The 17,011-nt window shown below is 45.6% G+C and overlaps 1 protein-coding gene across 1 annotated transcript in view; it reads left to right on the top strand.

Moving 5' to 3' along the window:
* Lama1 (laminin subunit alpha 1) overlaps positions 1-17,011 on the top strand; it is a 117,224-nt gene that overhangs the window by 24,361 nt on the left and 75,852 nt on the right. Inside the window, exons 4-5 of the mRNA XM_021643485.2 lie at positions 14,171-14,413; positions 15,395-15,574. Coding sequence (XP_021499160.1) covers positions 14,171-14,413; positions 15,395-15,574 — 423 coding nt within the window. The remainder of the gene's footprint in view (positions 1-14,170; positions 14,414-15,394; positions 15,575-17,011) is intronic.

Here is a 17,011-nt window from a genome sequence, read left to right as displayed (position 1 = left end):
TCCATTGTGTTTTATTCCCTTAAACCTCTGATAAACTATGAGAGTTGGGTGGTATATGCTGTTGTAAGGAAACAGACAAACCACTTTTCTAAGACACCCTGAAAGATTCGTAGATCTTACCTGTAAACTGTGCCCTTATAACAAATGTTCATGGCTTGTGCATAGAGGCTGATACCCTTCCGAAAGCTCGCTCACAGAAGCCTCTGTTACCTCAGGCTGCCATGAAGGCCAGTGTGATACCGTGTCAGGGTTCGTACTGACCTCTCTAGTTTCAGACGTAAAGTTTTTCTGACATTTGTTTGGCAAAACAAATAGAAGAAATCCTTAGTTCCTCTTGACTGTTTAGAAGTAACCCACACTGTGCCTGTGCTCACAGAGAGTTATTTCTTCTGTCCTAACCTCCTCTAATCTTCACAATGCATATTTTTGTTAGTCGTGTCTACCATCTCGTTTTGTTTTTCATACACAATGTTTCTTTCAGTTACCCTGGACATCTTCTCTGTCTCAAAGTCAGCTTCTCTGGCTGGGACTCCAGCAGGATTCTGGGGAAATGAATGTGGATGGTTTTGCAAGATTCTTTCTCAATATGCTTTTCCCATTCCCAACTGTTTTACATCAAAATAAAGCTGCCTGCACATTTTTTGTCCACCCAAAAAATTATTATTTTTTCCTGTTATGCTAGGGCTAAATAAAAATTGTAATTTCTGCAGACATTTTTTTGAGACCTTCCATACAGTTTGTAATCTAGTCTAGCTTTTCCTCCCTCCTTTGCTTTAGAGTCTCACTATGTATTCCTGGGTAGGCTGGAACATGCTGTATAGACCAGGCTGGCCTTGAACTCACAGAGAGCTGCCTCCACATTCACAGGCACACACAGAAACACATGCTCACATATAGACGAAAGCATGCATATAAATCTGCACCTACCACAGACGCCAAAGGGGAAGGGAAAGGATTTTTTTCCTAATCATCCCCACTTTTCACAACCAGGGTTTCCCTTCTTCATATTTGAGCCCTATTATCCATACTTAGTACACCGTGGAGTTGCTGTTCGCTGGCATTTGGAGTGTCAGGATTGGTTGATGCACAGGCCAATTACCATAGCCACACAAAACTCTGGGTAGAAAAAGGAACTTTTCATCTATACTAACCAATACAGCAACGTCTCTTTTGTCATCAGTGTGAGGAGCTGGTCCCTCCTGGGGCTTGTGCTCTGGTGTAGGAAGTAGGTGGTCAACACCTGCTCCGTGGGACTGTAAATGGAAAGAAAAGACTCGGGAAGGGCTTGGGGTAGAGCTTCTCAGAAGGAAGGATGGAGGAAATGAGGAAGGACAGGCAGGGGACAGGACAGGAGTGCGGGAAAGGCTTGCCGCAGAGAGAGTGAAGCGTTGTGGAGCTGAGGTAGCACATCCAGACCTAAGTGTTTTCTCTCCCTTTTCTGCGCACACAGCTCTGCAACCATCCCTTGCTGTCTGTCCATGGGATATTGATGTCAGGGTGGGACTGTCCCTCAGGCATCAGGGAACCAACCCAAACCCCAGTCCTGTATGTGATAAGGTGTATTAGAAATTCGTTAATCCCATCCTCATGTGTACTTGAAATCACCACCAGCTGACGTGTGACACCTCATCTGTGTACGTATCTGCTGTGCGGTACTGTCCAGGGAACCCCAATGAGGAAAAACCTGCGCGTGCTCCGTGCAGGTGCCACCATCAAAGCCCAATGGTAGAACAAGGTGCCGAAGTGTGGCGTTCGGTGGTGTGTGCGGGAGCCACTGCGGCTCCGTGACATGGCAGGGTTCCAGCAGTTGGCACCTCTCATCAGCACTGAGTGCTGTGCTCAGATAGGGTGGGCCTGCTGTCAGCCGCAGACAGTGGCCTACACAGGTCTCGCTGTACAGCTGGATGAGTTTTGACAGACACAGAATCATGAGTAAGCCACACACTTACTAACCGTGGACCGTTCCCATCAGGTCACCCGGAGTATCCTCTGTGACCTTCCCAGGCTGTTTGCCGTCAGCCTCGTCTTCTCCCCTCTCCAGTCAGAGAAACCGCTGCTCTGATTTTTTTTTTTCCACTCGAAGAGTTCACACGATGATATATAACTTCCTAGCAGCGGGATCACACCCTGCAATCTGGCTTCTTTCTCTGAGCATCCTGTCCGGGTTTGCGCCTTCTGAGCAGTCTTGCAGTTTACGAGTGCACCGATGACCGACATTTGTTTATCCATTCTTTGTCAGGCTTGTTTCCAGCTTTTGTTCATTGTGTAAGAGCTCCTGTGGGCATTCTTGTAAAAGTCTTTTTCTGGATGTGTTCTTTGTTTTTTTTTTTTTTTTTTTTTTTTTCGAGGAACGGATTTGACCAAAGGAGATGAGCATGATTAACTCTAGGACAGCTCAGTATATCCTAACTCAGAGGGTGGCTGCTGCAGAGAGATCAGGATCCTAACTCTTCTCCCAGAACTCGGAGTGCCTTACAGCCGAGAAGACTGACTCTCATATGCACAGCCATTGCTGACTGGGCCGAGGCCAGGCAGCCTTGCTTTTGTCTTTATGGCCAGCAGCTAAATTTCTGTAACAGTGTTTAAAGACGGAACAATACTTTATTATAGAGGTACATAATGCTTTCTTTATTGTGTTTCCAGTTTGGCGCTCTTATAAATCCTTGAATAATTTTGCGGCTGTGATGTTGATTATTTTCTCATTGGAGAGTATCAAGGATTGGAGCTCAGGGATTTGATTGTGCTCTATCTCTGAGCTACATTCCAGCCCTCAAATGCAGTCATTATTAGTGTGGGTTTTTGTTTTTGTTTTGTTTTTGTTTGTTTTTTTTTCAAAAATATTGTTCAATTTATATGTCTATGGTGACTGAACGTTTTTCTGGAAACTTCTTAGCATCATGATTAAAAGGCCCCTACACTCAACTTCCCACCTCTTCCCTCCTCCTTTCTTTCTTTCCTTATTGAATATCAGAGAATTAATTAATCAGTAACTCAGTTTTATCTTATGTCATTATATTGGACATACAGGTAGGTGCACTGGGCCGAACACAGTGTTTGGTCTTTTTAATCATCTCTTGATGCATGAATTATGTTTTTATAATCTCCATCGGGGCTGTCAGACTGCTCTGTATCCTGCCAGTGGCGTGTTGCTGCGTTGGAGTATAGATGTCTGGGACTACCTGGATTTCCAAGTCTCCTTCTAACAACAGAGAAAACAGAGGATGGACGGTGTCAGCCCTTTGAGAAACTATCAGATGAGAACGACAGCAGTGGAGGGAAGTGATGGGACGTCGCTGCCTCACATCCCCACTGTGCATTTGGTTTAACGCCTTCCTAGCTCTGTTTCAGCTGTGGCTCCCAGCATCAAAAGGACATTCGCTGTATGCTGGGAATAATGCAGATAGCTGTGGAGAAACCTTCAGGACCTATTACCCTACGGCTATGTCGTAGAAAGCCTTAAACTGAGTTTTGGAATTCTCTACATGGAAGGAAAACTTAAAAACGCCAGTCAGTGAGACTGCACTGCCCTTTGGTGGACAGAGGGACTGAGCTGATCCAACCGTTAACCTTAGCTCTGATGAAACGATGATAGGGATAGACTTGCTAGTGGCTGGGCAGGCTGGTGGCAGGGTGCGTTTCCTCAGCGCTGGGGCCCTATGACATCTATAGATACTATCGTGCGGCAGTAGTGCTGTTTGTCCAAGCACAGTGCTTCCACGTAGACCTGACCACCCACCCAAGGCCCCTTTCCTTTATGCCTAGTCATGTTTAGATTCATAAATATATTGTGTCACCATTCCACACACTGGTCAGTATAGTAACTTCTTGACAGATGAGGAGCGATCAGCCGAACCCCAAGGAGGAGTCTGTAGCAGGCAGCCCCAGGCGGGGGATACGTGCGTATGCTCCCGCTGTTCACGGAATCACAGGATGACGTGTTTCTCAGAAGGTGTTCCGGTGTATGGTCGGGAGTGTGCTCCAAGAAAGGAGCCTTGCTCTGGCCTGCACTTCAGCCTTTCTGAGATATGGAAATGAAGCCTGGGAAACCCTGAGGTCAAGTTTTAGGGCTGCAAATAATTAGCTGGATGGCACAGCTGTCCAAACGAAGATGCCCTGGGAAAGCCGGGGAGGCCGTGAGATCAGTTTCCAGCTTAAGCCGCTGACTGCGCTGGTTGGAGCCTTCGTAGGCTTCATTCTTACCAGAGCCTGCTTATAGTAGTTTCAATTGTTTTTATTCTTGTAAGTTAATAGACTCTTAGGTTTCAGATTTTTAGGAAAATTGGTCAGAGGTGTAAAGCATTTCCATGGAGCCTCAGTATCATAGTGCTTGGGTCAAATATGGGCTTTTCGTAACTGTTCTTTAAAAAGTGAAACATTGAATGACTGACCTGGTATATTTTTGACAGTCCTAATGTTTCTTCCTCACAGTATTGAGGTAATCAAAATTGTCTGCCCTCATAGCTGACTTTCTCTGTTTTCTCCACTCTTCATTATTGTGGGATCAAAGATAGACACCTTTGTGCTTCCTCTGAGGGAAGCACCACCCAGTAGGGCTCCTTTGAGCCCGCAGGCTTTCAGGGTCACCACAGCTCTGTTCGAGCCTTCTGATGGCCCCCACTCTGGCTATCCATTTTTCAGAACACAGCACGGAGGAGCAAGTGTTCTGGTGAGCCGTGGGGCTTTGTACAGACCATTTGTGGGGCCACCAGAGAGCCCTAGCAGCTGTGGGCATTGCTTTTGGTAAAGTGGCCCCACTTGCCAGATCTTAGTAAAAGCCTGATGGAAACAGTGTCATGTAAAGAACAATGTTCCAAACATCCTCTGCACTCTTCTCTTGCCTCCAGCTCCCTGGTTTATCGGCTTCTCTAGACAGCCCCTGCCTGTGGACACTCCATCCTGCTCACTTCAGCGCACACTTCTCAGTCTCCCATGGAAGGCTGCTTCTGAACACTTTGCTCACTTTCATCTCCCTGTGTTTTCTTTAGTTTTAAAAGTCTGTTTGCTGGAAAGTATTCAGAATATAAAGTTTACTGCTTTAAACATTCAGAGTGTGGTGTTCAGAGGTTTTTAGTGCGGTTCATCACGCCGCTATCCCAGCCCCAACCCTAGAGCCTCTTCATCTTTTTCTACTTTACTCTCCCGGTCTTGGGCGTGGCAACAGCCATTCTTTCTTTTTTTTGTTTAAAAAAAATTATTGTATTTTTATTTATGCATTTATAAGTATGAAGCAGACATGTGCACAGGGGTCAGGGTGCCCATGAAGGCCAGAGGTATGGGACTTCCTTGGAGCTAGTCATAGGTTATTACCAGTCATGTGATGTGAGCGCTGGGAATGCAATTCAAATCATCTGAAAGCATTTCTCAACCATCTCTTTAGGCCTCACAATAGTTCTTTCTATGACTCCAGGCAGGCTATAAGTAGGACAATCCTATTTTTATAATTCTGTATCTGCACTATTTCCCTTAGTGCAGAGACCCCCAGGATCACCCGTGTTGCATACTGTGTCCAAATTTCATTCCTTTTCAAGGCCAAATAACTTTCTATTGTTATGTATTTCCAAAATTTTGCCTAATCAGTCATCCCTGGATGGACATTTGGGTTGTTTCCAACTTTTGGCTATTCTGAATAATGCTGCTATAAACATTGGTGAATAAATAACTTTTTGAATGTATCTATTCTCTCGCAGGAACATACCATGATTGGAATTGTTGAACCATATGGTAATTGTGTCCTGTGATTTTTTTTTTTAAGGAACACTGTACTATTTTTTGCAGTGCCCCACTATTTTATATTTCCACCATACTTATTTTTAAATAACAAAAGCATTTCCTATATGTTGGACACTCTTCATGTCTGTATGGTTTTGTTTTTTAAGGAGCTTTATTTGTACTCAGCGTCTGCAAACTTCCAGGTGCTCAGCGAAGTAAGATGTCTCAAAACAAAGGGAGGATCTTCACACGGGATTCAGATGAGGAATTCATACCCAGAGCGAGATCTTGCCTATACAGAAAGGGACTCTCTGATCTCTCCAGTGCAAAAACTGTTAATGATTCAGTCAGTGACCAAAGGAAAGAAAACATACCATTATGGTTCTCTAGAGTGGTAAATGTATAACTCACTGTGCAGCGTTTCGTGGCGTTAGTTCAGTAGAGATTTTCCCGGGTCTTCTAGACAGTGACCCCAGTTGGATTTGTGAGGCTTGATGAGGCGGGTCCTTTACTTCCACTGCTTTCATGGTGGTGTGTTTTCTTTTGGGCAGAGGTGTGGAGAGATGAGGCCCTAACCCTTTTGTAGCTGTGTCTGCTGGGCCAGCACCTAATAATCAGAGTGCAGACCAGGGGATGCTGTGCTGTTTTCAGCCTGGATTCTCTGCACAGAGACCGGAGGGCAGAGCGTGAGGGAGCCTCCTTCTCTCATAGGGAAGAGGGGTGTCCAGGGCTGGAAAGCCCTCTGTTGACTTCTGGTTCTTTCTCACTCACATTTTAACTTTTCAGGAAACTCGTTGGGACCTCTTTACCTGCCCTGCTCTTCTGACCTTTTCAAAGTCATTACCACCCTCTCTCCTGGGTCTCAAACATCAGAGTTCAATTCCATTGTCTTTCATCGCTGCTGGCCCTGTCCTGCCATGATTTATGATGCCCAGTGGTCTAAAACTGTCATGGGATACCAAGGCCTCCAAGAGGCACACATCACCTTTGCAGGCTCCCTCTAGCTCTACTCACTTGGGCCACCTAGCTTGCTTGCTTGCAGTTTATATCCCATGCTGTATTCCCATGACCTGTTGCCCTCTCTCTCTGTCCTTGGCCTCTTGAACCTTGCTCTCTAGACACCGTTTCTCTTCTCACACTCACATTTGGATGGGACTTCTCTGACCACCACACCTCTCCGAAGTAGACTGAGCTCCCTTGCTACATGCAGATAGCCTTCCAGCCCCTCTCCTTATCCTTGTGACTCAGGCAGTCACATCCGAGAGACCCTCAAGGCCACTGATGCGTTTGTGGTTCCTCTCAACACAGCACATGCTTAATCAGTGTTTGTCAGAGGCTTGAAGGCAAAGCTGTTCTGGTGTCTCCTCATCTCAGTGTCATCACTGCTAAGGTCTCCCCCTCCTTTCTCACAGAAAAGCAGCCTTGGTTCTCCTCTGGGGAAGAGCAGGCTCCCTGTCCTGGAGCTCCTGAGCACCTTTATTTAAAGGTACAGGCTAGTCTCAGAACACTGGGTCCTGGTCACAGGTCAAAGCTTTGGGGGAACCCATGTCTCCTCAACAGGGAGGTAGGAGAAAATATCATATCCCAAAAAGCCACAGCCTTTAACTTTGCTTTTTATTTATTTATTTTTCTCTGAAACATTGAATGGGACACTATAAATTGCCACCTCTGTTTTTGACAAAAACACATCGGGAGCCTCATCACTGAGGAAAAGCCTGATATAATCTCAAAGGTGAGGACAGATAGGTGGAACCTGGGCAGATCCAGCTGGGGATGAAAGCAAGGCCTCTGTGTGGACGGTCTGGGACTGGCCTGCCCCTGCTGGTCACAACCAGCTTTGTCTCACCCTGATGCTTGCTAGGCTATCTCAGCTTTCAAGGAAAAGAAGAAAGGGAAGAACCCCACAATGAATCTTTGATGACAAGAAGGTTCCAGAACACATAGACTAGGCATGGAGAGCACCCTACTTTCCAATTGTAGCTTCTCAGGTAAAGCAGTCCAACACTTTCTGTTTTGGAATAATAAACTCTTGCTAGTCACCCTGTGCTGTGAGGGTGGCAGCAGTAGCATGGGGCAGCTTCCTGCTAGGCTCTTGGAAATTGCCTTTGCAGCTGAAGGAAAACAGGTCTACCCCTGACAGACAGCTTTAAAATTCCTTTCCAGTCTTCAGATTACTGATTAAATAAGCTGACTCTTCGCTTTTTCGATGGGCTCCTATCCCTGAGCCCTCTTGCTAGCTACAGTCTTGGGTGTTTACGTATCGCAGCATGCTTCAAAAGTGAATGCTCCTGGATGGTCAGGGTTGTTCTTAAGAGTTGTAGGTTAAGAAAACAAACAAACAAACAAACAAACAAACAAAAAGAAAACAACCAAAAAACCTGCATGGTCTGAGGAGGCCAGTCTTCCCCACGTCCCCTTCCACAAAAGATGAAAAGGCAGGCAGAAAAGGAAGGGGGAGGAAAGGGGGGGGGAGAACTCACTGGACTTTGACCTGTTTATTTCACGTTAATATCATGCCAAAAGTGAAAGAAAAACAAACTCAGAATTCTCTCCTCGTTTCTGAGGCTGTCTCCTTTTGTCCTCAACTGTGTAGGCTAGACTTCAGGGAAAGGCTTATAGTTAAACAGCCAACCCCCTTTACAGTAATTGCTCCTGAGGGATTTTCCTAGAATCAGCCTTGCAGGCAATGCCTCTCTAGCAAGAGCTGGAGTTCCTGAGCTTGGCACATGCCTTCTTACTGCTTTGCCAGGAGCTTGAGTGATGGCTGGACCTTCTATCAAACAGCTGCCTCTTCATTCTTAAGTAAGGAGATGTGAATCCAAGTGGTGCTTCTAAATTTCATTATCTGATGGTTTCATATACAACAAAGCCTACAGAGTGCAAACTTGTTGTTTCGTTAGGCTTCCTCAAGTGATAACAATTTATGAAATACCCGTAAAACTATTCACGAAGATGCCTTTCGACTGTGACAAGTTTGTTTCCCTTCAGGATGTCAGAAATAAAGTGTTCCCTATTCAACCACCACCAGAAGGGCAGGTGGGTCCTTCCATGAGGAACTCCCAGAGAGACTTACACCTGTCACCAGCCCCTGTGGTATCTGTGAGAACACAATGGTACGAAGAAGAAGATAGGGAATGGACCTCTGACCTTGGAAAATGAGGTTATCGGTGCTTGCAGATGTCTGCGATTCAGATGCATTTATTCTGTTTAGGTTAAGATTGAGGCTCACACCAGAATTCCTGTCTGGATTCTGTAGAAAGCCAGTGTTTGATGTGTGCCTGAAATATTTATGTGGCATTGTGTATGCGCATTTCAGTGATCATTAACGAAGGCCACCGAGTGGAAATCTGTCATGAAGCAGCTTTGAAAACGGCTGCATCAGCTGCAGCTTTGGCAGGACAGCGATGACTCAGAGTCTGATGAAAATGCTTCCATCAACAGTTTGTGTTCAGCCAGCCTTACATCGAGAGGAGACAGTTTAGTCTCAAGCATGTTAAAACCAAAACAAAGGCAGAAGCGGGCAACAGAAGTTTTGTGGGCTTTATTTGGACAGGGGTTTAAGATTCTGTTTCTTGGCAGACTCTGTCACTTCTCCATCATGTGTAAGATCTTCTACTCAACCAGAATTAGTGAATTAGGACCTTCCTAGTCTGTTGAGGCTGCTGGAACAGATACCATAGACAGGGCAGCTTAAAGGGCAGAAATTTCTCTGTCCGTGTTCTGAGGTGTAAGGTCAAGGTGTCTTTGGTTTGCAGGTGGCTGTCTTCACGTGATTCTCCCACATGTGTGCCTGTCCTAAGTTCTTCATTTGTCATGTATACCTATGATGTGTGTACAGGTACATGTGTATGGACGGGTACATGCACATTTGCATGCCCATTACATGTGGAGCCCAGGAGACGACCTTAGTTGTTATTCTTTCAGCGCAATCGTCTTTAAATTTTTCAATTTATTATGTGCATTTGAGTAAACACATATGTGTACATGTGTTTACAGTGGGGGCCAAAGGATGACGTTGGGTGTCTTTCCCTTAGGAACCACCCATCTTCGTTTTTTTTTGTGTGTCTTTCATTTTCCAGGGCTCATAGATTAGGCTAAGTTGGCTGGCCAGCTAACCCCAGGTTTTCATTCAGCTCTGACCTCTCCAGTGCCTGAATTACAAGGACACACCTTGGTACCCAGCTGTTAAAATATGGGACCTAAGGATCAGACTCAGTCCTCATCATTTTGAGGACTGACCTGTGTTCCTAGCCAATCTCACCAATCTGGAATTCAGCACACCGGCTGAGCTTTGGCACCTAGAGATCAGCCTGTGTCTACCCTGCCTCCTCGGAGGGGGACTGTGATTGCAGTTCCTACCCACTGTCTCATGATTTGTTTCTATTTCGTTTTGTTTTTAATGTGAATTCTGGGGATTGGATTTGGATCCTGTGCTTGCACGCAAAGCCTTTGCTGAACTTTCACCTGAGTCTTTCAGGTCTTCTTGTAAGGATATTAGGCTCGTTGAGTCAGTCATCTTTTATTTCAAAGGCCTTATCTCCCAACACAGTCCCAGTCAGAGGTAAGGGGTGAGGAGTTAGGACTTTAACACAGGAAATCTGGGGAGTGTAGAGTCAGCCCCAGCAGGACTTCAGGGGACACAGTCTATATTTAGAGTCTTTATGGCATCCCTTTCCTCCTTATCAGACTTAGAGCTCAGTCCAGTTTTGTTTTGTTTTTCTTTTTCTTTTTCTGGTTCCCATTTTGGAGAGCCTGAGAACTATTGAGGCAACAATGGCCAATAAAAGAAAGTTGTATTTAGACACTTCATAGCATCCTCTTCCTTTTTATCAGAACCACAGCCCGCATTCCTCTTTCAGTTTGCTTCCTGGTCTCTGATTTGGGGACCTTGAGGACTATTGAGAGACTGTGAGAACAATGACCTGCTTCCTGATAAAAGGCTTTTATCAGCCTGTGGCTTAGCTGTCCCTGCATGCAGGCCTAGTCTTCCCTGCCACTGTTGCCCTCCCCTTTGGCTTTGGGTTCCACACGCGGCTCAGTGGTCTGTATAAAGGCTGGCAAGGGTTTGGTAAGGTATGACATGAGAACTTAGTATTGCCGTAACTGCTTCTAGTTGATGGGAAGAACTGGAAAAACTGGGTTGGTACTCGACAGCCACCTCGAATTCCTTTCACCCTTTTCTTTACATCTGTAGGCTGTCAAGGCAGAGAGCTATGAGCAGACTGCTTGACTCACTTCTTGATGTGTAGAACTTGGTACTGGTGAGAGTCCAAGAAAGTTACAAATCTTTTCCCCTGCATTAGTTTGCTCGTCGAAGTGAGTAAACATTAGTTCTTATCGTCCTCGCAATGCAATTGAGAGCTTCTGAGAGTTCATCCTAACAACTCATAGCATGGTCCCTGTAATTCACTTTGCTTCTCAAATTAATATTTATTAGTTGCTTTTGCATGCTCCCCCCCCCATCCTTTTCTCCCTGCTTATCCTAAGCGGTCATGATAGAAAGTGCAGATGTCCCTGAGCAGTGGCTGTTCCCAGTCTTGAGACATGGAGCTGGTTTGGAGGGAGATATACGGGCTGCTTGCTGCTGCTGCTGCTGCTGCTGCTGCTGCTGCTGCTAAAAGCGAGCTCAACTCTCAGGGTGCTTCTTAGTGGTCAGTGCTCACTCCCTGAAGGTGGCATGAGTCCTAGCTGAGGACCTGGAAGGAGAATGCCTGGATTCGTGTGGAAACCTGCAAGGATGGTTTCCAAATATGGAAGCCAGGCACAGAACCAGTTCTGGGATCTTTTGGGATTATATGAGATGGTAGGCAGGCGCTCCTGACAGGCTTGGGGTAAGCCTGCTGCTTCTCCTTTCCAAGTGTGAAGCTGGAGGAGTGAGTATAAACACCTTTCGTTCTGATGTCTCTGTCACCGTCCAGTGAGCTGCATGATCACCATATTGCCCGGTACCTCTATTTGCACAGTCTGGTTTTGCATATGCTCATTGGCCCTGCGCACTTACTGGTTCTGTTCTGGTGGTGAAAAATAATTGAAAGACAGCCACACAATGACGAGCCAACAGGAGAAGGGCCTTCTCTGTCTTCATGTATCAAACCATTTTGCTTCTGAGTTCTTGAGAGGCAGTGATGGCCTTACAGAAGGACACACCACACAAACACGGAGAGCCAGTGTCAGGCACCCGTGGCATTCACAGGCTAACCTCTGCCAGGGAGCATTTCCTGTAGCTGAACGGTTGTTTGTAATAAGGAGACAGGATTGCTGTTCCCCAGATTCCTAAGAAAACAGCAGCTGCACAGTTGGTATGTGATGGGTCGATTCTTAGGAGCACGTGTGTCCTGAAATCAGTGAGAAGAAGCTAAAGCAAACAGAAACCAAGAACTTCAGAGATGGTAACTTTGTGACCTGTGTGTATACATGCATACACAAACATATATGTGGACAGCTGCAGACACGCAAAGCTTATTATGTAAACACTTACATGTATGCCTTATGTAGGCAATAATCCCCCATTATCCTGAGAGCACCGCCATAACCCCTAAACAAAACCCCAATCCACAGACACTGGTTTATCAGTTACTTTTCAATGATGTGACAGAGTGCCTGGTGGAAACAACTTCTGTCCTCCACAGGTGTACACAAATCTACCCCCATGCTCCCCCCTCCCACAAAGATACAAAAAAAGCTTATGGATTCTAGAAGTGATGTTTGAGAGTCCTGTGACAGTGGACTTTAGCATCTTCTCATAACTCTAGCAGAGGGTTTGTGTCAGATTTTGAATCAGCAGGAAAGCAAGGGTTGTGGGAAAGCAAAACAGTGTCTCAGAGCCAGGGAGTTTGCTGCGGCTGGGAATGCCCTGGGTGGTGTTGGGCTGGGGGAGATGATACTGCCTTAGTGCTGGACCTAGAGTTCAAGAATCCTTGTCAAGCCCAAGCTGCGTTTAGCTGATTCCTTCACGCTGCAGCTGCCTTCCTCCTGCTTACATCCTCCCTCGTTGACTTCATTGTTTTGTTTTTTTTTCCATTAATAATTTACGTAGTTTTATGTTCATGAAGTGAATGGAGAGTGTACGCTTCACTATTCTTCAGTCTTTCACCTGAGCTCTTCCTGTTGTTAAGGTCTTGAATTGGCGTGGGACATTTGTATAGCGGACGGTCCCATGTTCACCCACGGGTGTTTTATTAACCAAGCCTCTGGTTTACTCTTCTGACTTGTGTGTGTTCTACATATTTGACCACTGTATAATGGCATGTGTCCACAATTAAGGACAGTATAGAATCATTTCATCTCCCATGCTCCCTTCTGCTTACCCCTCTCCCAAGCCCCTGATAACCTGGCATTTCTGATGCCTCTATAGCTTTACCTTTTCCAGAATGTCTCAGAATTGGAATCTTGTGGCACACTGCCTCTTCAGAGTGGCCTCTTTCAGTCAGTGGTGCGCATGTGACTCCCCTTCCTGTCTTTATGCAGATAGGTACACACACACACACACACACACACACATATACATACGCACACATATACACACACGCACACATGCACACACGTACACACACACACACACACATATTCTTCTCACTGACTGGCATGTTTGCATATCATTTATTTATGGAAGCACTTTTTATTGCTTCCAAGTTTGGACAGTGATGAATGAACTTACTGTAATCATCTCTGTGCCAGTTTTCATCTAGGTAATTACTGGCAAGTGTGGTTATTGGTTCATACAGAGAGTGCTTACAATTTTGTATGAAACCGTGGCTTCTCGTGTGTTCTTGCTGCTCCTTATCTTTGCCAGCTTTCAGTATTGCCCACATTTTGAATTTTAGCCTTGCCGGTAGACTGTGATGAACTCTCGCCCTCTCAGTGTTATCTCCAGCGCACTGTATAAACTGTATTTAACATTCCCATTAAGGTAAAGTAACACAGTTGTCAGTCCCAAACAGGAAGACCCTGGAAACAGCAGAGCAATCCCGTATTAACACTAACACCGTTAGAGATGGGAGCTGAGTCTGTCTTCTGTTGTTCACTTTGGAAGCTATCGCCAGCAGCACGTGTCCCTGGCAGTCAGGTGTGAACAGTTGTGCTCAGAAGCATGGACAACAAACGGCTTGCTGTACACGCACACTGTGAAACAATCACCCCGTATCTGTAAATGCAGAGTTAGCATCTTTGTGAGCGTGGTCAGAGCACAGAAGGTTTCTCTGTTGACTACATCCGAAAAGAGTACAGGAGTGTTACCATAGCAACACTGTTGTACACTGGACCAGCATGACTCGTTCATCCTTCAGGACTGAAAATTTGTACCCAACCTCCATTTCTTGTCCTCCCTCCAGCCCCTGGTAACCAGAATTCTACACTCTGTGTGTCTCTGAGTTGGGCTCTTTTACACAGGAGTGAGTTCTTGTAGTATTTGCCATCTTGTGTTTGATTTATTAATTCTGGATTGAGATTTTCTTTGTTTCAGGTCTTTCAAGTTGCGTATATCATCATCAAAGCCGCCAATGCCCCTCGACCTGGAAACTGGATATTGGAGCGCTCTGTGGACGGCACTGAGTTCAAACCCTGGCAGTACTATGCAGTCAGCGACACCGAGTGTCTGACACGCTACAAGATCACTCCGAGACGGGGGCCTCCCACCTACAGAGCGGACAACGAAGTCATCTGCACCTCATATTATTCTAAACTGGTGCCGCTCGAGCACGGAGAGGTACAGTGTGCACAGCAGAAACGGCTTTTTGTCGCCAGAGACCCCTTCCTCAAATGTCACCATGCTATGCATCATGGGAGGCTACGCTGAACATTCAGAATCAATCACCCTTGGTCCCAGGGTGGCTGCCTGCCTGTCTAAAGCAGCCTCACCTGGTGTCTGTCTTATCGTGGTGGTTTCTTCCCAGCATAGGGTTCCCCTAGTCTTCACTCTGCTGTCCCCTTTCCCCCATAGAATCTTCCCTGAAACCAGGACGAGAACACGTTATACTAAAGAGAAGCCAGGCCTGGCAAGTCTAGCACTCCAGAGGCTGAAGCAGGAGGATCATGAAGTTGGGATAAATAGTGAGGCTGTGTTTACTAAAACACAGATAGATGAAAATCAGAGTGCAAAGGTGCAGCTGCTCCTCCCCATGCCCTCTGAGAGGTGTGGAGGGTGGCGCTGCCCATGAATTAGGTGTTCGGTGTATGCTTCAATAAACTCAGAGTGAAGCAGGCACAGTTCCTTCTTGATAAGAGAGCATTGTAAGGCCTCCTATGTGTTCTCCATGTCAGGAACTGGGCAGGAAGCTCTCCAGTTTCAGAGGTGGCTAAGAGAGTGGGCATCCTTAAGTTTGGGGCATGTTTTCCGTACCCTCTCAGGCGTTCATGGCATTAGGTGTATGCTTCTGAGAAGCCATAGCATAACTGGTAGGTGTTAAAGGGACAAGTGAGCTGCTGAAAGGGTTCTGGAAATCTATGAGGTAGTGGAGTGGGTACCCCACAATCTGACGCAAAAGGAGGATCACTGTTTGAGTACCTAACGTGTCGGATGAGGTTTTTCTAACAGAGCCTAGTTTTCAGATTTACCTTTGTGAAGATTCTGTCCCAGGGCTTTATTGTATATGTACGTGTGTGTGTGTGTGTGTGTGTGTGTGTGTGTGTGTGTGTGTGTACATGTTACACATGCATAAAATTGACGTGTACGTTTGGCTGTGTCCAGATTCACACGTCGCTCATCAATGGCCGACCGAGTGCTGATGACCCCTCACCGCAGTTGCTGGAGTTCACCTCAGCACGGTACATACGCCTTCGTCTGCAGCGCATCAGAACTCTCAATGCCGATCTCATGACTCTCAGCCACCGGGACCTCAGAGACCTTGACCCCATTGTCACCAGGCGTGTGAGTAGATGGCGGCGTCTGTGTATTGTGAGAAGTTTGTTTCAGGGCACAGCCTTTAACTCATCTCCTTTTGGTTGGCTTTTGGCCTTCTCAGCTCTCCTTATTTTACTGGTGATTTTCTCCCGCCATTTGTTGCAACGCCTGCTTGTAGTGCTGGCTCCCACATCTATTCTTCACTCCCTCCTACCTGTCCCCGAGTATAGTCACTTGGGGAATGAAATGACCTTTGTCCTAAATATCCTAACCAGTCTGGTTCCACATCTGAGCCTCAGTGACTTGGGCGTTTTAATTATTTTCTTACTTGAAATGATAAAATTGGAGCAATATTTAAGAAAATGTATAAATGTTAAAATGTACAGTTGAGCGTAAAGGGCGTGTATGGTCAGGCATTTCCAGTTCGTTTGAATTGATTGCTTGTTTAGGGTCAGGCCAGGCTGGCTGTTTTGCTGAGTCACATCCTGAGAGTTCTGGACCCTTAACAGCAACCACATTTATTGACTTGGGAAATACTAATCTCTATACTGAAATCTACACCCAGAATGTTAACATTGTAGCTCTCTTTAATTTTAGAATCTGCATTCTAAAATTTTACTGCATTAAAGTTTTACTTTATAAAACTTGGCAACTCTCAACTGAGATAAAACTATTTTTCAGATGTTGTTTCCCTAGATTATTTTATTCACGAAAACACATTTTCTTCTTCCCTCCTCCAGATCTTCACCCCCTGCACCCCATAGGGTTTCTCTGTGTAAGGACCTGGGTGTCTTGGAGCTGTCTCTATAGACCAGGCTGGCCTCTAACTCACAGATCTCCACCTGTCTCTGACTCCTGAGATTTAATCCTGGGATTAAAGATGTGTGCCACTACCCCCGGCTACACATTTTCATTACGAAAATTTCCCAATTTGTACATAGAAGAGAATAGCCCTCATCTCCACATCTCCACAACTCCATGAGCTGGGTGTCTTAAAGCAAATTACAAACGTAGTGTTTTGTTTTCATTTATTTATTTTTTTTCCTTTAAAAAAAATTATTTATTTACATGCCCTCCCATCACTTCAGGGTGAATGGGGTTGTTGGGTAGCTGTATGTGTAATGCTGCTAAACTTATTTTGAAAGTAGATCTCATGTTTTTTCCAGACCAGCAACATTTGTGAGCCCTGGGCCTATTATTACACACTTATAGATAGATATCCAGTGTTGTCAGTCAGGCACAAGGCCCTATTGTGATGCTATGCCTTGGCTCCCCCTGGTGGTGTTCATTTGTATTTCTCTGCTCAGGGTTGAGCCTGTTCGAACTCAAAATATTTTTTGGGCCATTTTTGTGTATTTTGTGTTCAGATCTTACTATGGATATCTTCTCTGTTTACTTTGAAACAATGACTTTTGATAAAGAGATTTCATTTCCTTTCTTTGGTTTTCTTTTATTGTTAACGCT

This window comes from Meriones unguiculatus, chromosome 15, assembly GCF_030254825.1.
Source record: "Meriones unguiculatus strain TT.TT164.6M chromosome 15, Bangor_MerUng_6.1, whole genome shotgun sequence".
Taxonomy (NCBI): Eukaryota; Metazoa; Chordata; class Mammalia; order Rodentia; family Muridae; genus Meriones; species Meriones unguiculatus.
This window is presented reverse-complemented; position numbering and strand designations above follow the sequence as displayed.